The sequence below is a fragment of the Daucus carota genome, chromosome 9, assembly GCF_001625215.2.
Source record: "Daucus carota subsp. sativus chromosome 9, DH1 v3.0, whole genome shotgun sequence".
Classification (NCBI taxonomy): domain Eukaryota; kingdom Viridiplantae; phylum Streptophyta; class Magnoliopsida; order Apiales; family Apiaceae; genus Daucus; species Daucus carota.
In genome coordinates, this window is record NC_030389.2 from 1,790,092 (window position 1) to 1,811,617 (window position 21,526).

At 41.5% G+C, this 21,526-nt stretch overlaps 3 protein-coding genes and 1 long non-coding RNA gene across 4 annotated transcripts in view; 1 reads left to right on the forward strand and 3 right to left on the reverse strand.

Annotated features, from left to right (window-relative positions):
- The window catches only part of LOC108202529 (major strawberry allergen Fra a 1.07-like), a 27,425-nt gene continuing 5,899 nt past the window's right edge, over positions 1-21,526 (forward strand). Inside the window, exons 1-2 of the mRNA XM_017370969.2 lie at positions 1-310; positions 449-788. Coding sequence (XP_017226458.1) covers positions 127-310; positions 449-747 — 483 coding nt within the window. The 5' untranslated portion in view covers positions 1-126 and the 3' untranslated portion in view covers positions 748-788. The remainder of the gene's footprint in view (positions 311-448; positions 789-21,526) is intronic.
- LOC108202528 (putative pentatricopeptide repeat-containing protein At1g12700, mitochondrial) lies at positions 1,802-4,740 on the reverse strand. The gene has a single exon (XM_064084456.1). The coding sequence runs from the start codon at positions 4,407-4,409 to the stop codon at positions 2,859-2,861; it is 1,551 nt and encodes a 516-aa protein (XP_063940526.1). The 5' UTR covers positions 4,410-4,740; the 3' UTR covers positions 1,802-2,858.
- On the reverse strand, positions 13,193-18,634 carry LOC108201020 (uncharacterized). The gene has a single exon (XM_017369307.2). The coding sequence runs from the start codon at positions 18,632-18,634 to the stop codon at positions 13,193-13,195; it is 5,442 nt and encodes a 1,813-aa protein (XP_017224796.2).
- On the reverse strand, positions 19,085-20,248 carry LOC135149202 (uncharacterized). Its single transcript, XR_010287442.1, has 3 exons — positions 19,891-20,248; positions 19,527-19,785; positions 19,085-19,372 (listed from the first exon to the last, which is right to left on the reverse strand). It is a non-coding gene; the product is annotated as an uncharacterized LOC135149202 (long non-coding RNA).

A 21,526-nucleotide genomic window follows, 5' to 3' on the forward strand; every position in this document is an offset into this window, starting at 1 on the left:
TCACGGCAGATCTCTACTTATTCTATAAATACCATCCTTAAGCCTTATTACTAAAACCAACTTAGGAAGCTCTTCACCGATCTTGTTTGATCTTTAAGTATTCACCAAAACCTAACGTAAACAAGAATGGGCTTCGCAAGCTTCACTGATGAGTACACTTCCCCTATTGCTCCATCAAGGCTCTTCAAGGCCTCCATCGTCGACTCTCACAACTTGATTCCAAAGCTCTTGCCCCAAGGTATCAAGAGCATCGAACATATTCAAGGTGATGGAGGAGCCGGAAGCATCAAGCAAATCAACTTCATTGATGGTTCGCTCTTTTTTCTCGCGTTTATTTTTACCACTTGCTTCTAAAATACTCATGATCATACATAAACACACATATTGACTCCAGTTATAAAATTCTACTGGTTATACTGATCGGATAACATCAATATTACTCATGTAGGTCGCACTTTTAATAGTGTCAAGTACCACATTGACGAGCTTAATGAAGACAAGTACAATTACAACTATACACTGTTGGAAGGCGACGCCTTGGTGGAAAATCTTGAAAAAATAACTTACGAGGTTAAGTTTGAGTCGTCTCCTAGTGGCGGTACCATCTCTAAGGTAACAAGCAAGTACTATACTAAAGGAGAATTCATGCTTAAAGAAGAGGATATCAAGGCGGGCAAGGAAAAGGTTCTATCCATGTACAAAGTTGTCGAAGCCTATCTCATCCTAAACCCTGATGCCTATGTCTAGAGGTTTTGTATTCTCAATAATTGTTAAGTTCTCTCCAATAGGTTCATACACAGACATATGGTCTGTCTTGTTGTTTTCAGTTTGATTTGTACTTGTTTGTTCGGGAATAAGGAGAGTTTGGTTTCTTTAAAGAACAATGACAACAAACATAATTCATAAATTTTGGCAAGTATTTGTTGAAAATAAATTGTCCGCATAGCGGAAAAATACAAATCTTAAGGATTAAATGCTTAAAAACGCAGATAGGCGACATGTCCCCTCATTCACATCAGAAAACAGGTGTTATGTCTTTGAGCGATAAAAATATCACGGAAAGATTGCTGCAGAACAGAACAATCTGCTTACATGCAGTCTGAATAGGTGCAAAATGTTAGCCAAGATCATGATTTTGCAGTGCATCGAGAGGAATTTAGGATCATTCGTTAAACCTGAATAAAATTTTTTGAACAATTAAAATATTTAGATGAATGATAAATATAAACACCAAAGAAGTGGTGATTTTTGATAAAAATTTCAATATTTGTTGAATGATGAAATTTATTATTTTAAGAACTTAGAATTCTTATATATATATTCCGTTATTACTACATGTAGATAGATAAATTTAATTATTTGATGAAAATTTGTTATTTTTTCTACACATGAATTTGAATAATTCATTTAAGTAATATAGAAAATACATGTTAACAATCCAAAATATTTTATGACAGAACTTTATAAAAATTTATAGTTTAAACCAAGACCCATCCTATGCTAATTTTAATACAGTATCTTAAAATTTAAAACAAGAGATCAAATAAACTCAAAAAGGTCAAAAAGGTTAAGAACATTATAGTTCCAATTATATTAAAAATTATGTATGATACAAGTGAACCACTGAGGTTCACTTGTGTGAGATGAGTCTCCCAATTGTTTTTACATAAAAGAACAATTTAAACATTCCTACAAGGCCTGACAAACCTACTTTCAACAGAACTCGCGACAACATGAATACTTAGCTCACTAATGTTTAGTCTGTCACACCTCGCCAAGAATAAAGAATAATTTCTTCAATTTCACATAAGTTAAAATCATATATACGAAATTAGTAGTTAACATCTTTTGGAGTCATGGGGGTGTGTAGCTAACATTGAGCAACCTGGATAGTAAATCTTGTTCCTCTTGGTATCCACATACATATCAAACCTGTTCCGTCTCTAGATTGACCTCCTCATATCACTGCAATCTTTCTCTTAGTAGTATCAGAAATTTTACACCAATCGCCACCTCAGAGTGACTCAGACACATCATGCAAACCTGACTTTTAGCAACATTTACTGAGAGGAATATAAAAACGTTCTCCAACTAGTAGGATTCATTCACATCATTATCAAAGCTGACAAGGCACAACAACTTTAGACAACATAATATATTAACTAAACCACCTCAACATAAGTACCCTTAGTTGCCAAGTCAGACAATTAAGTATGTACCTGGAGTACATGTTACAGTACAGAACCATCCAGGAAGTCCAACAAAACAAGAAACATGAGAGGTTGTGGTTGAAAAATTTTATCATCAGAAGTAATTTAAAGATAAAAAGCCTAGCACGGGATGTAATCCAATTATTTTTTGACTCCTTCAATAATGACCGCTATCAGCTTCTAAGTCACATTAAGAATAATTCCAGAGCCTCTACTAAACTTCAGTTCTGTCTTCATCCTCCGTTGTACATATTGACCTCTGGACTCTTTTAAGAATATGTTTCTACAAATATTTGCTGAGGAGTATATCTAGAATAAAGTTATCTCAATATATGCATTATTTGAGGTAGTACATAGGCTTCTTTTATTATTTTCAGATGCTGATTTCTTCTTTTTGTATATGAGAGGCATCGAGATACTAAGTTTCAATTCTGAATGACAACTTCAACAGAGACTGTACTCAATACAAATTGAAGACATAGTCTTACTGTCTCAAATCTATTGTCTATTAGCTCTTAACAAATTGATGGAACCCCTTACATTGCTAATTAGAATAATTCTTTGCTCAGCAAAACATATTACTGTAGCAGAAAACTAAAGGAAGATAAAATATGACAATACAAAGCAATGAACCGTAAAATTCAGTACCTATTGAAAAAACCATTTGCAGAAAGCAAGAACAGAGGGGTCTTGTTCTTCTTTAGATAATAGGTCTAGTACCATGGATGTGGAAGATGCATCTTCTGGGAATTTACGAGCTCGCATGTTCTCTATCAATACAACTGCTTCTTCATATCTTTTATTTAAAAGACTTGCACGGATGATCGTGTTGTAAGTTACACTGTCAGGTAAACAACCAGTAACTTCCATTTTAGAAAGTAATACCTTTGCTTCCTCAACTAACCCTTCTTGACAAAGTCCTCTGATCATTGTGTTGTGTGTTATGACGTCAGGTTGCAAACCTCTCGAAGCAAACTTATCAAAAATATTTCTGGCCTCGTCAAGTTTTCTGTTCTTGCAGAGACCATCGATGAGGATAGTATAGCTATAACAGTTTGGCACTATCCCATTACTCCTCATGGTATTCAGCACCTCTAATGCCCTGTCAGTGTTGCCTCTTAGACAAAATCCATCCATAAGCGTATTGTAGGTGACTACATCAGGAGGCACACCTTTCTGGATCATAATCGCAATCACATCTTCTGCATCTGTTGTCCTCCCTTCTTTGCAGTGTGCATCGACCAGTATATTATAGGTGTGCAGATCAGGAGAGATCTTCCTAACACCCATCTCACTTAACAACGGCCCAATGTCCTCCCACCGGCTGGAGCTGCACAGACCTTGAAGTAATCTGTTATAGGTTATAACATCTGGTGATATGCCTTTGTGGGTCATTTCAGACACAAGATCCAATGCATGATCAACTCGTCCCTCTTTGCACAAAGAATCAATAATTGAGGTATAAGTTACCGCATCGGGGTTACAACCTATCTCCTCCATCTTTCTTAACAACTTGAGAGCCATGGAGGTATTTGAAGTTTTGCAGAGACCGTCAATGATGGTGTTATACGTAACTACACTGGGCTGAATTTCTTGAAATTTGATAAGCTTCTTAAACAAATCCCCAGCCTCCAAAGGCCTGTCTTGAGATAGAAGGCCCTTGATGAGAGTGTTGTAGGTAAAGAGATCGGGCACCCAACCACTCTTGATGATTCCAGCAAGCAATGAAAAGGCATAATCAAGTGGATTCAAGTGACAGCAGGAATGGATGGCAGTATTAAAGGTAACAATATTAACAGGAATGCTTAAAACACGCAATTCTCTAAACATGGATATGGCAACAGAGTACTCTTCCATCCGAACGAGGGCGGTTAATAGTTGTGTGAAATCCACAACAGAAAGCCTAGATTTCAGACCAAGCATTTGATCAAACACAAGAAGAGCATCGTCGAGTTTATTGAAACCAACCTTGGATTTACGATAGAGTAATTGTTTTAGCTCCGGATAAGTGGTAGATGGAGAAGGAATAAAGGGGGCTTTGGGTTGTGAATTAGGGTTAGGCTTGGTAGAGAAAAGAAGAAAATGAGAATGGAGTAAAAGAGAAGGGGTGCTTACAATTGGAGGCATCAAAGTGAATGAAGTGAGAGCATGAAAATGAGCAGTGGCTAGTGTCTGAGCTCCTCTCTTCACTGACAACATCGTTCAAGCCTCTTTGAGCTGCGATTTGCAGAAATGGGATGCCTAGAAAGTAAAAACTGAGTAGCTGGGAAATTTTTTCTTGTGAAACTGAGTAGTTTGGAATTCTGTGTGAAATTGACTGAGACGCGTTTAGGTGAGTTTAAAATAAGTGTTTATTGCTTAAAGAAAAATAAGTAAAGTAAAATTTAGAAGTTTGTTAAGACTTATAATTGATTAAATTGTTTGGGATTTGCAGAAATGGGATGCCTAGAAACTGAGGAGCTGGGAATTCTTTCTGTCTGTGTGAACTTGAGCCTGTTTGTATTCGAGTTGAGCTTAAGGCCGCTCCTTGTGAAACTGAGCAGTTAATTCTTTCTGTTTGCGTGAAATTGACTTAAATTTAGAAATGAGATAGACTTGCAGAAATTTTTGAATATTTCATCATATTTATAAGATTTAGTTAAAATACAACCCTTACTATATAATTTACTCAATAAATAAATATATTTAGATATATTTCTATTTTTCAATTTTAAGAATATTAAGTTATATCATGCTGTATACACAAGTTATTTTTAATAATGATTCAAGTTTGAAATGTTAACACATATTAGTTTAAATAATATATTCATATTATAATAAATTTTCTAATAATATGATTAATAAATTAGCTCAACCAAAAATTTTAGAATTTTCGATTTTAACAATTCATATCTATGCGTTTCATAAATTATTTTTAAAAAATATGATAATAATTTAATAATATTTGAACCATTATTAAATAATTTCAAAACTTTTTTGTGCAAGCGATGCTTAAAAAAATGGCAGAAAATAAGTAATCACAAATTATAACTTTATTTTTGTATAATCCGTGTGATACGAGATATTGACTTGTTAATTCTTAATTAATCTATCTTTTTGTTTTGAGCAACTTAATTAATCTATTTTAATATCTAGGTTTAGTTGTAATTATTTCATTCACGTGAGATTGAGCTGGCCATTCGGGTGGTTTGGCTCGGCACGAACAGAGCCGAATCGCCATTTAACTTGTATTTTAATGTGCCGTGTTCGAACCGGCACTAACCGTGGTTGCTGACGAGCCGGTTACGGTTCCAGAATACTCGATTCGCAAACCGCCACGAACCGGCACGCCAAACCGCGCAAGCCCACGGTGACCCGCGAACCGCGCAAGCCCGCGTTGAACCGCGAACCGCGCATCCCACGGTGAACTGCGAACTGCCAGCCCGCACAACTCGTGACCCGTTTGCAACGTTCACCTGCCAGGTTGCTCTGCTTCACTGCACTGCTCCTCTGCTCCTGCACTGCATTGCTGCACTGCTCCTACACCTGTTTCACTGCCTTTTTGTAACGTTAACCTGCTAGAAGAGCCGTTGGAGGCTTGGAGCCGTTGGTGTCCCGACCTTATAAATACCCACCTCCACCTCAGTTCTATACTTCTATCTCCCAATTCTCCATTGCTCCCAATCCCCACCTGCACACTATTCTTAATTTTAAACTGCTCAAGCTTTTCCGGCATAAATATTCAAGCTTTTCCGGCGGGGCGTAATTTTTTTCTGTTAATATTTTCTTTTAATTATGGAAGAAGGTCGGGGTACGTTATCCTCTCAAAATTCTACTCAAAGTCCGCTTATGTTGCCGCCCCGAAGATCTCCATCCATACCGGCTGTTGCACACCCCGGCGACGTCGAAGGTGTATTTGGTTAATTTTCGTTTAAAATTTAAGAATAATTACATGTTACTTAAAACAAAATAAACAAAAAAAATCAAAAGAAAAACCAACCAAGTGCCTACTGCCCATTTTAAACATCACAACATCTCATCCTCAAGTCACTACATAGAGCTACATGCTACAACCTACACTGCCAAGTGAGTCACTGACGTGATTGAACCGCAGTCCGAACCGCTAACCACATGAACCGTCAAACCGCTTTAACTGTGTAAACCGTGTCAAACGGTTACAGTTCCAATTGATGCAGCCCGGCCCGAACCGAACCGGACCGCCAGTCTAGGCGTGGCGGTTACGGTTCCACCGGTGGCGGTTCGAAGACCGCCTGAACCGGCCCGAACCGCCCCGGCCCGCCCGAATGACGGGCTTTATGTGAGAATGAACTGGGCTACAAGCCCCATGCAAGAATTCATAGTGTAAGAGCATCTCCAATAGTCTCCTAGTTTGCTCCTAAATAATATATAAAATATTGAGCTCCTAGCAAGTTAGTACATTATTAGGAGGGTGAGCTCTAATAATGCTCTTTATACTCACTCCTAACATTATATTTTATTCTTCTTTGAACTCCATTATGACAAAAGTTATTCAAATGGGTGAGAGAGAATATTATATTATAAAATACAAGTTAAGAGTTATCTAGTGGCTCCTAAAAGAGAGGAGAGACAAGAGACTCTTAGGGGTCATTTGTTAAATCTTAACGGTATTTGCCGGATGAGTGAAATACTGAACCAATGATAAATCTGAATGATGAAGGGATGACGTTGTTTGTTACATCTGAACAATATTTTCTGAATAATCGAAAAAATGGATAAATTATAAATATGATACTTGAATGAATGGTGACGTTTGCTAAAAAAATTAATTTTTAATGATAAAATGTAATATACTTTTTTATAAGACAAAAAAATATTTTTGCAGTTGAAAGAATTTATAAAAATTTTAATACATAATTTATAGTTCAAATTAAGAACTACCTTATGTTTTCTCAAAAAAAAAAAGAACTACCTTATGTTTTTTTTTTGTGATAAAGGAGTTAATTTAATAATAAAACGTCATACGGCATCTACATAAACAGTCGCGTCGAACAAACAAAATACAGAAACAATCACTGACTAATTCATTCTTCTTGAAGATAAAATCAGATGATTTGTTGAAGATGATATATACACATACTTCACCACTAGGGATGGCAAAATTTTCCGAACCGATGGATATCCGATCGAACCGACCCGAATGGTTTTTACCGAACCCGGTTTTTATGGTTTGGTTTCGGATTTGGTTTTTATTTTTAAAAACCGATTGAATTTGGTACGGGTTTGGTTTTTAGGCCAACCGAACCGATACCGACCCGAATATCCGAAACCCGATTCGAATCCGAACCAAACCGAAACCCGACCGAACCCGATATACAATATATATATACATATAATATATATATATATATATATATATATATATATATATGTATGTATGTATGTATGTATGTATGTATGTATGTATGTATGTATGTATGTATGTATATCATATTCATATAATAATAGTCATTATCACTAGATGAAAAGATATGTGTAAAAAAGAATAATTATATTGTTATCTTTTTTTTAAATAATTTTTCATCACTTATTCAAATATTGAATATAATACAAATTTATTTATAAATACTAAATACATATTCTTATAAGAAAATAAACATAATCTAGTATTAAATAATATTTGAACAAAAGAAAAATATCATCAAAAAATCTGTTCAACTAAATAAATAAAATAAAATCCATACAATCGTATATTAGAATATAATGTTTTATTTTCTTGTGTATAGCAATTAACTTACATTGAGGATATGTGTAATAAATTGAGGATATGTTAAATTTTGAAAAAGACTTGTTTATGAACCTATATTTTAGATATATTTTTTCAGAATTTTTTATATAGTTTTCGGTTTCGGTTAAAACCGAACCGAACCGAAAACCGGTGGTTCGGGTTTGGTTTTTGAACTTCAGGTTTCGATTCGGTTCGGTTCGGGTTCGGTTTTGAAAAATAGTATTCGGTTCGGTTTCGGTTTTCGTTAAAACCGAACCATACCGACCGATTGCCATCCCTATTCACCACTTTCGCTTCCGCCACAAACAGTTTGAGCTATCGACTGAGAATGCAATCCCCTGACAATTTGTATTACTAAATCAAGCACCATACTCACACAAACGGTGAGAAAATAATAAACTCACACAAAACGGTGAGACAACCAAAAAATCAAAATCAAACGTGACAACCTAGCAACCAAATGCGTAAATGAAATATTAGCTAAAACAAGGCAATCCTTAGATCTGGGGAACAAACCCAAAAAACAAGATAACTCGGACCACTTTCGAGGATAAAAGCACCGGGAAGAACGAGAAATCCGTAGCTCTGTGGAATTGAGATCTAATAAAAAGAAAGCCAAATCGGAAAAGGCTTTGAATCCTTAGATCCGAAAAAACAAGCTAATGTCAAAAAAGTTTTATTGAAAGAAGGAAAAAACACAAAAGAAAGTAAATAAAAGGTTTTGGGGCTTTCCACCGGTAGAGATCCGGTGGAAGCCCCTGCCGCCGCTAAGTAAGAGACCACGATAGAGGAGAGAAAATTAGGGTTTTCGTCCCTTTGCGTAAACCGTATTATTAAGAACCACCTTATGTTATTTAATAAAAATTAAAATATAAAGTAGAGTAAGAAATATAATAAATCAAAAATTTAAAGAATATTGAAATTACAGTATTCAAAATTATGCATAACACGGTTTATTCTGTACAACACATGCGAAGACGTGGCGAGAGAGTTCCTGGACGAGAGAGGCTACATTTTTTTGAAGTGGCTCATTCAGAGAATTTAAGTGTCGTTGAAATGTAACAGACTCATAACAAACAATCTGAATTATAGGAAGATGCCTCGTCCAGTTCTTTAGGTTTCGTCCGGGGGTTAACAAACGAGGCCTTAGTGTTTTTAAGAGTTACTAAAAGTCTACTGAAGCTCTATATTTTTCCATGCTCCTTATTTTTAGTCTTAAGAGTCTATTTAAGAGACTATTGGAGATGCTCTAATATATTTTTATATAAAAAGACATAAAACATGTATTTCACTATGATGTATTACTAAAATGTATAATTGTGCTATGACCAATTTTTGACATCTATATCTATTTTGAAATTACAAACAAAAAATGTCCAAAACTTTACATTACATCATAAGTAAGCTTATACATTTTTAATACAGATGATCTTTCTAGTCATGGTCATTGTTAGAGCCAAAGTTCTGCCGGATACCAAAGCCTGAGTATGACCTGAAACAGAGAAGAATGCGAGGGTTTGTCCCCCCGATTCACCTCCGGTGTGAGAATAAGTTAGTGGCTCTAAGAAGGGTTTAGAGAACTGCAAGCAAGTATGTAAGAATGTATAAAGTTGTGAATATCTTTTACCCTTGATTTACCTCCTTTATATAGGGGGGAGATGAACCTGAGCTGTGTAACGTTCCCTCCCGATGCGGGAGGGAGGTAATGGTGTGTTAATGAGGCGGGATCTCCGCCCTTCGACCGTTGCAGACTAGGAGCGTGGGTGGAGTTCAAATAATGGGCCGGACCTGCCTTGGGCCTTAGTGTATTGGGCCAAGAGGTTTATAACCCAACATGTCCCCAGGCTTCGGTCGGGTTGCAAATGCGGCCGGAGTCTAAGTTTGTTTCGACCGACCGATCGAATGAGGTGTCAGGCCGGGAGATCGACAGATGCTTCGGTATGATTTCAAACGTCTAATCTGGCCAACGCATGGTGACGCTTGAGTGTTTTTTGGCTGGATGACGTTACCTCGAGATGTGCGTTGAATCTGGGCCGTGCATTCCAAAGGGTGCCTTAAATGAGGCGCGCCTTTTCATAATTTGTTTATAAATACAAATCATTACACGATCTCTTTTCATATTTCCAACATCTCTTCATTTTCTTTGCAACTCCCCGCTCTCTCGAACTCTTACTCTCCCAGCAACCGGCGGCAGTCCCAGTTCCGGCGTATTTCCACCGCTTCTTTCCGTTCTTTCTCCAACAAGTAAGTTCCTTTTCCTTCCTCGTCGATTTCTTTTACTGTCTTTGTAGAATGCTGCTGAATATCATCGATTCTTTGTATTTGTATTTTGCGGTGAAAGTTTTTCGTCAGTTCGTAAATACTTGTTGGTCGCCGGTGGTCTTCTTTTGCTTTTCTGTCCATATTGTAACGCTATCTCGTTGGGTTGTCGTAGATTAGAGTTGTGGTTGGTATTTTCCGGCGGTTCCCAGTTTCTCAACTTAGGTCTTGCCGCCGTTTCCCCCTCCGTTTTGCTGCTTTTACTTGTATTTTATTTTCTGTCGAGTCTTGAATGTGTGTCGATTTGCTACTTGGGTTGGCTCTCTAGGTTTAGGTTTAGTTGAGTCACGTTGGCCCGACCCGATTCGGCCCTCTGTACTCGGGCTTCCCTCTTTTTCTTCTTTTTTCTTTCTTTCCGAGTACATGGCTCATATTTGCCTTCTCTCGTTTGCAGGCAAATGGATCGGTCGGACAACATAGTCGGGACTTCTTATTCGGCTGCGGATCACTTCAGTGATGCACTGAAGTTTCCTATGGCCAACTTTCCTTCCTTACTGACCGAAGCGGATCTAAAGTCGTTTCGGATAAAGTACCAGATACATCGGTCGTGGGACATTTACCCGGCCGTAGAAAGCGATTGCATCTACCAAACACCTGAGTCGGAAGAAGGACACAGGTGTGTCGGTATCTCCGAAAACGCCTTCAAGTGCGGCTTTCGGCTCCCGATGCTTCCCCTGCTGAAGAAACTTCTGAAGCAGACGGGGATCGCCTTAGGCCAATTGGACCCGAACGGATTTACATACATAAATGTATTCCAGCATCGGTGTCTGATGGCTGGCGTGTCTCCTCGGCCAGCTCTCTTCTGGAATCATCATGATTTCAAGAAAAACGCCAAGAGCAATGGCTTTTATACCATCGGCCGCAAGACCGGCCGACCGAATTGGTGCGAAACCAACTCGAGCAACAAGGGTACCCACGAACGGTGGTTCTACTTGGGGGGTCACTCGATCCACAAGTTCTCTGTGTGGAGGGAGGTAGACCCTTCTATCATCACCACTCCCCCTTTGGCCGGTAAGGACCTGGAGGACTTTGAGAAATTGAACAAAGTCCAGGAGCCGAACCGGATTCTGCTGTCGACCAGTCGGGAGAAAGAGTGGCTCTTTACTCTTTGGGGTAGTGACGGTAGTCTCTTATTTCTTCTTTGCTTTTCTTTCTGATAGTCAATTGCTGGGTTTATATCTGCTTTATTGTTTTAACCCTTTTGTCTTTTTTGTGCAGTGTCTTCCCGAACCGAAGCTCTCAAGAGGAAGACCGCGAAGGCAATGGCGGCCAGGAAGGAGGCCGAAGCGAAGGCTCGCGGCGAGTCGACGGCCGGGGCTATAGTTCAGGCCGATGCTTCCCGGGAGAAGACTCCCGAGGTCGGTCGTGCGGATGGACTAGTCGAGAAAGCCTCCGAGGTTGAGGAGGTTTCGGCTGTGGAAGCACCCAGGAAGAGGAATAGGCCGGACGGCTCTTCTGAAGTCCGGCCTTATGTCCCGGAGTGGTCGGTTCTGTCGACCGACTCAATTGCGATCCTTGCTCCCGACCGTATTAAGGATGTCGCGGGCGATCTCTGCCGATCGCAGGTCTTGCCAGCCGACCGAGGAACTTACGAGTCGGCGACTGCTTTGCAAGCTTGCGAACAGCTGATGTGTTTCCTTTCTTTGGTAAGTGCCACCGTTCTTCATCTATTTGTGTATATAGGTTCTGGATATGTTTTTTGACTTGTTTGAATTCTGTGCAGGCTTCTCCTTGGGCGGCGGCGGTGACCGACAAGGTCCAAGATATGCAAAAGCAGATGGCTGGGGTCAACGCCCTTACCATTCGGGCCAATCTTGCTGAGAGCACCCTCGCGGCCCTGAAGACGGAGTTGGACGCCGCCCACCAGGACCTGAAGGACCTTCGGGAGTCTGAAGGTCGTCTGAAGGGTCAGGTCGACACTCTGACCAGGAGGGTTCAGCGCCGCAACTTGGCGTTGAAAGCTGCCCGCAAGAAGGAGAAGAAGGCAAAAAAGCTCCTGGAGAAGACCGAGGATCGGTTTCTGGACATAGGCTACGATGAGGCCGTTCGCCGGGCCCACAAGGAAGGGTTGGATCACAAGCTTCTTCTTGACGAGGGAGCCTCGGATCCAGTCGGCCGTGAGGACCCGGACGACCCTATTGTAGTCTCGTCCGATCCTGATTCCGACTATTCGGAGTAGTTTAGTTTCGGTAGTTTGTTTGCCTTCGGGCTTTTATTTGTAAAAACGATCTGCCTTCGGGCTTGTACAAATATTTCGCCTTCAGGCTTTCAATTAATTTTGCCTTCGGGCTTGCTTTCTATACTTGGTTTATCTCTATACATGTCTTTTTCCGATGTATGTCTTTGATAAGGTATGTCTTCGACCGATCGGTCTCCATACTTGTTTTGTTGTCGCCACTTTTAGGCCGACCAATCAGCTTTTATGCGACTGTATGTCTTAAACCGACGGGTTTCGATACATGTTCGATATATATATTTTTTTTTTTTTTTTTTTTTTTTTTATATGTACGTCTTTGACCGTTCGGTCTCAATACAATTCTAGCGATTTTACGTTTGACCGATAAATCTCGATATTCGCTAATTGAATTTGGAAATGTGCGTCTTTAGCCTTAAAAATTAGCTTCAGCACAATGTCTCGATCCCCCAATATTTGGAGATTGTTATTATCTTTAAGTTATGTACTCGATCGGCCCCATTGTAGATAAAAACAATCGTGCAAATATTAAGTTAAATCAAGGCCAACTCCTTCGGTCCCGTAATTTTTTGATCAGGTTGCCCCGAGTTACGGGATCGGTCGGAGTGTTAAACAGGTTGAATTTACTCATAACTTTGAAGTAGGAGCTTTTATTCATTGTAAGGGAAGCAATTACATAATCATAAGGAAGTACTGAAAGTAAAAATGTTCGGTCGGGAAGCCTTACTGATAATATTTCCGGAGCTGGGAAGCATGCCAAGTGTTCTTAATGGGGCTTCCATCCGGAGTGGAAAGTTTGTACGTTCCCGGCCGAACTACCTCAACAACAGTGTATGGGCCTTCCCAGTTTGGCATAAGTTTTCCTTGCTTCATTGGCATGGAAGTAGCCAAGTCTCGGAGAACCATGTCCCCAACTCTAAAAGAACGCTTTCGGATACCCGAATCGTAATATTGAGATGCTTGCTGTTGGTATCGGACGTTCCTCTGATGGGCGGCTTCTCTTTCTTCTTCCAGGAGATCCAGGTTGCCTCGGAGGCCATAGTCATTAGTGTCGGGATTGAAGACCTGGGTTCGGTAAGATTCCAGGCCAACTTCCACTGGGACAAGTGAGTCGGTCCCATAAGCTAACCGAAACGGTGTTTCTCCTGTCGAAGAGCGAGGAGTGGTTCGGTATGCCCATAGGACCCAAGGGAGTTCTTCGGCCCACAGTCCCTTAGCCTCTCCAAGGCGCTTCTTGATTCCGTGAAAGATGATCTTGTTGGCTGCCTCGATCGCCCCATTTCCTTGGGGATGACCGACCGAGCTGAACCTTTGTTGAATGCCGAAGCTGGCCAAGAATTCTTTGAACTTCTTCCCAACAAACTGAGTGCCATTATCGGATACACACACCATCGGAATACCGAATCTCACAATTATTTGCTCCAGGAAGAATTTCTTGGCAGCCTGCTCGGTGATAGCTGAAAGTGGTCGGGCTTCGACCCACTTTGTCATGTAATCAATGGCCACTATGCAATATTTGGCTTGCCTGGTGCTGGTCGGTAGAATTCCGACTATGTCGATGGCCCACATGGAGAAAGGTATTGGGCTGAGGACCGAAGTCATTTCTTCCGGGGGTTGCTTTGGAACATTGCTGTGGATTTGACACTGTCGGCATTTCTTGGAATAGTTGGCTGCATCTTCTCTGAGGGTTGGCCAAAAGAATCCCTGCCGGAGTATCTTTAGGGCTAGGGATCGGCCGGCCAGGTGTTCGCCACAGATTCCTTCATGAACCGTCTCCAGGGCTAAAAGCTGTTCCTCTGGATTCAAGCATCGGAGCAGGGGCTGAGAGACTGATCGCCTAAAGAGTCGGCCCCCGATCAGTGTGTAGCTAGCTGCTCGGTACTTTATCTTTTGGGCTTCCTTTTTCTCTAAAGGCAAGAACCCCTTTTCTAAGTATGTTCTGATGGGGGTCATCCAATTTATGCCTTGATGAATCTCCAGGCAAGCTTTCTTGTCGACCGAAGGCATTTTTACCTCCGTCAAGTAGATGGACCCCGTCAAATTCTGTGTTTCGGCCGAGGCTAAACGAGAGAGAGCATCGGCGCGGCCATTGTCCTCCCGACCGATAGCGCTTAATTCAAATGTTTCGAAAAACTGAGTTTGTTCCCGTACTTTGGTGGCGTAAGCCTTCGTTCGGGGCTCTTTCTGCTCATACTCCCCAGAAAAGTGCTTGACGACCAGCATGGAGTCACTGAAGGCCCTCAAATGCCTTACTTCCAGATTCTTCGCTAGACCCATTCCTGCCAAGAGGGCTTCGTACTCGGCCTCATTGTTGGTTAAAGGGAAAGTGAATCGGATGGCCTGACAAATATCAAATCCATCGGGGCTAGAAAGGATCAATCCAGCCCCACATTTAGACCCGGCCACCGATCCATCTACAAACAACTTCCACTTTCCTGGAGTCCGGATGAGCTGTTCCTTCGGCTCCAAGTCCTTCGGCCCGGAAAAACTGCACTCTACCATGAAGTCAACCAAGGCTTGGGCTTTAATGGCTGTTCGGGGAACATACTCTAGGTCGTATTCCCCCAATTCTACAGACCAGGCGACGACTCTGCCCGAAGCCTCCGGTCGGCTAAGAATTTTCTTCAAAGGTTGGTCGGTGACCACTTGTATCGTTCGTCCCTGGAAATAGTGTCGCAATTTTCGGGAGGCCATGACCAGCCCATATGCGAACTTCTCGGCATTCGGGTATCGGGTTTCGGCATCCCTCAGCATATGAGACACATAGAAGACCGGATGTTGGTTCTTCTCGTGCTCCTTCACTAAGACCGCCCCAAGGGTTCGGTCACTTACTGCCAAGTACAGCTGGAGGGTCTCCTTCGGATCGGGCCTCAGCAACAGAGGGGCTTTAACCAAATATTCCTTTATTTCTTCGAAGGCCTTTATGCAGTTCGGCCCCCACTCAAAATTCTTGGCTCCCTTCAAAACTTCGAAGAAGGGGAGCGCTTTTTCTGCCGACCGAGAGATGAACCTTCGGAGGGCTGCCAGTCGCCCCGTTAGCTTCTGAATGTCCCGAATGGTCTTCGGGGCTTCCATTTCTACCACTGCCTTTATCTTCTCGGGATTCGCCTCGATCCCCCTTGCGCTGACCATGTACCCTAGGAACTTGCCACTACAAACCCCGAAGGTGCACTTGGCGGGGTTGATCTTCATGTTGTTCCGTCTTAGAGTCTCGAAGCATTCCTTGAGGTCATCGGCGTGATCCTGAAACAAGGACTTCACTATCATATCGTCTACGTAACACTCCATGTTTCGGCCTATTTGATCGGCGAAGACTTTGTTCACCATCCTTTGGAAAGTGGCCCCCGCATTTTTCAGACCGAAGGGCATCTTGATGTAAGCATAGGTTCCCTTCGGGGTAATGAATGCTGTCTTAGGAATATCCTCGGCATCCATGGCGATCTGATGATACCCTGAGAATGCATCCAAAAAGCTGAGTATTTGATAGCCAGAGGTGGCATCTATCAGCTGATCGATGTTCGGCAGAGGGTAGTGATCCTTCGGGCAATTCTTGTTGAGGTCGGTATAATCGACACACATTCTCCACTTGTTGTTTGACTTTTTGACCACCACCACATTTGCCAACCATTCTGGATACTCGATTTCTTCGATGAACTTGGCCTCCAGTAATTTCTCAACTTCGGCCTCAATCACCTTCTGCCTCTCCACAGCGAAGTTCCTCTTCTTTTGCTTAACGGGCACAGCCTGTGGATGAACATTCAGCCTGTGCCGAGCGATCGACTCATCCAACCCCGGCATATCCTCGGGCCCCCAGGCAAAAACATCATGGTAGCGACGGACCATATCAATCACTTTTTCCTTCAACCCTGATTCCATATCTTTACCGATCCGAACCATTTTTCCCGAGCATCCTGCATATAATTCCACCTCTTCGGTTTCAGTGCCTGGTTCGGCTATCGGGTTTGAGAGATCATTCCCAAACTTCTCCAACTCAATATGTAGGGCATGGCCACTGCCCCCAGGACCATCTTCGGTTCGGCGCCGTTTGTTTCCTTCGGCGCCACCTAGATCCTTATCTTTCTCCAAGTCTTCCAGCATAATGATCCTAGCTGCCTTCTGATCACCTCTCATCTCGCCCACCCCCTTTTCGGTCGGGAACTTCAACTTAAGGTGGGGAATAGAGGCAATGGCTTCGAAAGCAGTGAGAACAGGCCTTCCCAAGATGGCATTGAAGGGACTCTCGACTCGGACCACATAGAACTTGACCTGTTTTTCCACAGTATAAGGGGATTTACCGAGCAATAAGGGCAAGTGGATCGTACCTTCAATCGGGACCGGCTGGTTGCCGAAACCATAGAGGGGTGCCTCGTAGCAGGTATCGATCTGCTTGCCTTCCAGGTTCATCTTCTGGTAGGTGTTGTAGTAGAGGACGTTAACAGAACTTCCCCCGTCCACCAGAACCTTCCAGATCTTGTTCTGGCCGATCACAGGATTTATGACCAGCGGATCCTCGTGCGGCAGCATAACATCTTCATAATCTTCTTGTGAAAACATTATAGGATACGACTGTTTGGTGGAGTTGATGCTATAGAGATTGTAGACTTGCCGGGCGTACTTCTTCTTAGCTGTTTTGCTACTTCGGTCCAGAATTGTTCCCCCGAAAATCGTTCGGACCTCACCTCTATACCTCTCACCTTCTTCGGGCGCCTTTCCTTTATCTTCTCTGGGACCCAACCGATCCCTCAGATCCTTGACATACTGGTTTAAATCGCCAGCCTTGACCATCCTTTCTATTAACTTCTTCAAGTGGTAGCATTCATCGGTATTATGCCCGTTGTCCCGATGATAGTCGCAATACTTATCAGAGTTCTTCTTGTAATCTGGGATCTTCATCTTCGGCGGTCGAACGAATCCTGGCTTCCCTTTAATTTCGTTAAGAATCTTGGAGACAGATGTATTCAGAGGAGTGAACACAGTGCTGTCTCTATCTCTCCTTCGTTCGGCCCCCCTATCCAGCTTTTCATCCCTTTCATCTCTCCTGCTTCGGCGGCCGTCATTTCTCTTTCCCCTGCCGTCCGAACGGGAACTGTACCGATCATCTTTCCGGTCGCCCTTGTGTCCCCCGATGGATTCCATCTTCCTTCTGATGCTTTCTCCCCGCAAATAGATGTCATTCAGCGATTTGGGGGGTATATCGTACAAAGATGATCGGAGCTTCTTACCCTTAACCGGATCCAGACCAGCCGTCAGGAACCCCGCAGCCTTCACCTTATCCAGATTAGTGACCATCCCAGCTTCTTCCTTGAACCTGGCCAAGTAATCGCCCAACTCCTCATTGGGCCTCTGCCGGCAATGAATAAGGGCTTCTGTATCCTTTTCTCTTCGGCACAAATGAGAGTAGTGCCTCAAAAACTTGCGTTTCAATTGATCATAAGAACTGACCGACCTTGGTCGCAGGGATCGGTACCACATCGTAGCGGATCCCTTCAGGTAGGTCTTGAACATCTTGCATAGCATGATATCACAATGCCCCATTCCAGTCATCAGGGACTCGTATTTGTCGCAGTGATCGATCGGGTCGCCCTTCCCGTTAAATTCATTCATCTTCGGGAACTGTCTACCCGGGGGCGGCCGATATTGCTCGATCTCCTCGACTATCACTGGCTCATGGGTCAACGTCTTGTCCCCAAACATGGCCTTCTCCATTCGGCGAAGTCGGTCCCTAACGTGGGGACCTTCCTCTCCTTCGGTATCCGAAGGTGTGGCATGCCTGTGACGAGGCCCTCGGGAATGCGACTCGGAGTCCGAAGACCCGTCTTGGTCTTCCCGATTCCTCTTCTTATTTCCTTCGCCTTCCGGCAATCGATCTCCTTCGGCCTCCAAGGCCTCTCGGAGGGCTCTCTCTTGGAGCTCAATCTCTTCCCTTTGTAGCTGGAGGGCCTTCAGCCGGAGTTCGTCGGCTTCCCTCTTCTTGGCTAGTCGGGCAGCTTCTTGCTCTTTGGTCTTGGAAGATTGGGCTTTAGCAGCCTGCTCTTCTCGCCATTTCAACAGCATCTGCTGTTGTTCTTCGGGGGTGGGCAACAGCCCTTCGGGACTATTGCCAAAGTCGAAACCTGGGTTTGGGTTGGAGGTATTTCCAGTGGTTTGTTCGGTTGTGTTTGTCATGGTGTTGATTTATGAGAAATTCTACTTGCAGTTCCCACAGACGGCGCCAATGTTAGAGCCAAAGTTCTGCCGGATACCAAAGCCTGAGTATGACCTGAAACAGAGAAGAATGCGAGGGTTTGTCCCCCCGATTCACCTCCGGTGTGAGAATAAGTTAGTGGCTCTAAGAAGGGTTTAGAGAACTGCAAGCAAGTATGTAAGAATGTATAAAGTTGTGAATATCTTTTACCCTTGATTTACCTCCTTTATATAGGGGGGAGATGAACCTGAGCTGTGTAACGTTCCCTCCCGATGCGGGAGGGAGGTAATGGTGTGTTAATGAGGCGGGATCTCCGCCCTTCGACCGTTGCAGACTAGGAGCGTGGGTGGAGTTCAAATAATGGGCCGGACCTGCCTTGGGCCTTAGTGTATTGGGCCAAGAGGTTTATAACCCAACAGTCATGTACTCAGGTAGCACTACCACAAATAGCAGTATCACAGTTGTGAACAACGATATCAAATTATCAAAGATGCTATGTAATAATTCATGAATTTAAAATATAAATATTGCATCAAAAGATTTAAAATCAGGTTCATAAATGCTATGTAATCATTCATGAATTTATTTAAGAAGGTGAGAGATAAGTCATGAAAGTTAACAATCCCCCTATATGCATGAAGCCAATTCCTTAAAACAAGCTTCAAGAAGTATCTGTTGCAGCATCTATCTCCAGTAAAAGGCTTGTGAGCTGTAGTTGTCTGCAGTTGTCAATTTAATCACTTTAGCTTGTACCGGAAAAAGAATTAAAATTTAGAGAGTTGATACAAACACAAGTTTTAAACTAAGATTTGCTTTCTGAGATTAACTTGTTCTTCAAAAAAAAAAAAATAACTTGTTGAAATAAGCACTTACAAGAGTGTATTACTTGACAAGTATTCGTCTTCCTGGAGACCCCTCAGCGCCAAGCAATTGACAGTATATGCTACAGCTTCAATGTTATCCAACTTGAGACCTTCGACCAGGATAATCTCCTGACAGAATTTCAAAATAATTAAGTGATGTCGAGACAAATTATAACATTTGATGGATTGATTTGCTTACTTGCCTTCAAGAAAAACATTGTGAGAAGAAATCAGATCATCATAGGCAGCAGCAGATAAATAATCGACTCCTGCAATATGAAGAACAAGTAAATCAAGCACCTTACCTCCATCACTCTTACACAAGGAAAAGCACAACATGAAAATAGGAGTTTTGATGAATGATTTGATCTTACACACAAGTTTGATGTCGGTATTATCCGCTAGCAATTGTGCACCGTCTTTACTGAAGCCTACATAGCTTGTGTCGAACTCTTTTTCCCACATCAAGCGCCTATTAAGAAAAAGGAAAATCTGAACAGAGCGGAAGTTACAATTGACAAGTTCAGTGTAGACTAGACATTAGCAGGCTTTGTATCATCACAAATTACATTTAGCTCTCTTCCAGAAACCCCAAATTATAATATCAGAGGCATTAGCCGCAAATAGGAACAAATACAGACTCGAGCAACAATATTATGGACATTGTTAGGTCCTTTTTCATTACAAAAAGAGTATAGGAAGCACATATTTTTACGATTATCATTTGAACCTTTATCCTTGATTCAATGTTCTTCTTTTACATATTTTATTGGGAGCTACATATATAAAGATTAAGCATATTTATAATGTTTTTGTCTTCAACTAATCAAATGTGCTAACAGTCAGCCAGAGCCCCAGAGTGGAAGGAGATTGCTATGCAGAGCCAACTCACAACAAAGAAATATGATCATGCCCACATAATTGCAACCATATACGGTCTAATATATAGTCGATAGAATACAATCGAATTTAAGATTAAGTGCGGAAAAGTTGAAAGCATGGTCAATTTCATAATTTCGATCAAATTTCATCAATTATTCGGATGGCCAAGTCAGAATTTCAATATTTTGGATAGAAATTTTTGTACCTAGTAAAATCGACTATATTTGGTCGAAATTAAGCGGTCAAAAAAGGCAGTCAGAAACATATTTTTCGACCGGAACTTTAAATTCAACTAGGTTATATTTGATCATCTCCACGCGGTCGAAAATGATCATAATTTGGTGATCGAAAATAGCCGCTTTTTTGTGATTATTACAATTACGGTCCATAGTTTAAACTAGCTATGATGAAACTGATACACATACACATATTAACTTCAAGAGTTCGCTTGATTTTGTATTCATAAAAACTATTAGTCAGCAATAGACTAAATTTATTTTAACATGTCGTATGTATTTTTATTATTAAATTAATTCTTTTTTCACAAAAATACTCAAATGATTGTCTGAGTTTTGATCATCAACTTTTATAGTCAAAAAAAATATAAAAATGAGAGAAATAATATGAGCCTCTAGTCAAATAACACTCAAAGATTGTTTGAGTTTTGATTATCAATTTTTATAATCAAAAGTTCCAAAACATTTCGCCTGTACGTGTTTGATAGTCCAAACTATATCGCCAACGACCACAGTTAAGTTGTGTTTCCTGCTGTGTATATTCTCTGTGACTCCACGGTTAAGTTGTCTTAGGAGGCATAATGTTACCGAAGATCATGGTAGATCATGGTTTTGCAATGCATCGAGAGGAGTTGAGGATCATTTGTTAGACAAGAATAATATTTTTTGAACAACTAAAATATTAGATGGATGATAAATATAAACAGTAAATAAGTGGTGATTTTTGATAAAAATTTCAATATATGATAAAATTTATTTATTATTTTTTTGACTAATATGGCTTATAGCCTTACAAATGAGTACGAGGATAAGCCTTTGCCACTAGACTATCCAATCGTGCTCATGAAATTTATTATTTTAAAAACATAGAATTCTTATATATTCTGTTATC

Coding starts and splice junctions, on each gene's coding strand:
- LOC108202528 (XM_064084456.1), bottom strand. CDS start 4,409: ATGTTGTCAGTGAAGAGAGGAGCTCAGACACTAGCCACTGCTCATTTT.
- LOC108201020 (XM_017369307.2), bottom strand. CDS start 18,634: ATGACAAACACAACCGAACAAACCACTGGAAATACCTCCAACCCAAAC.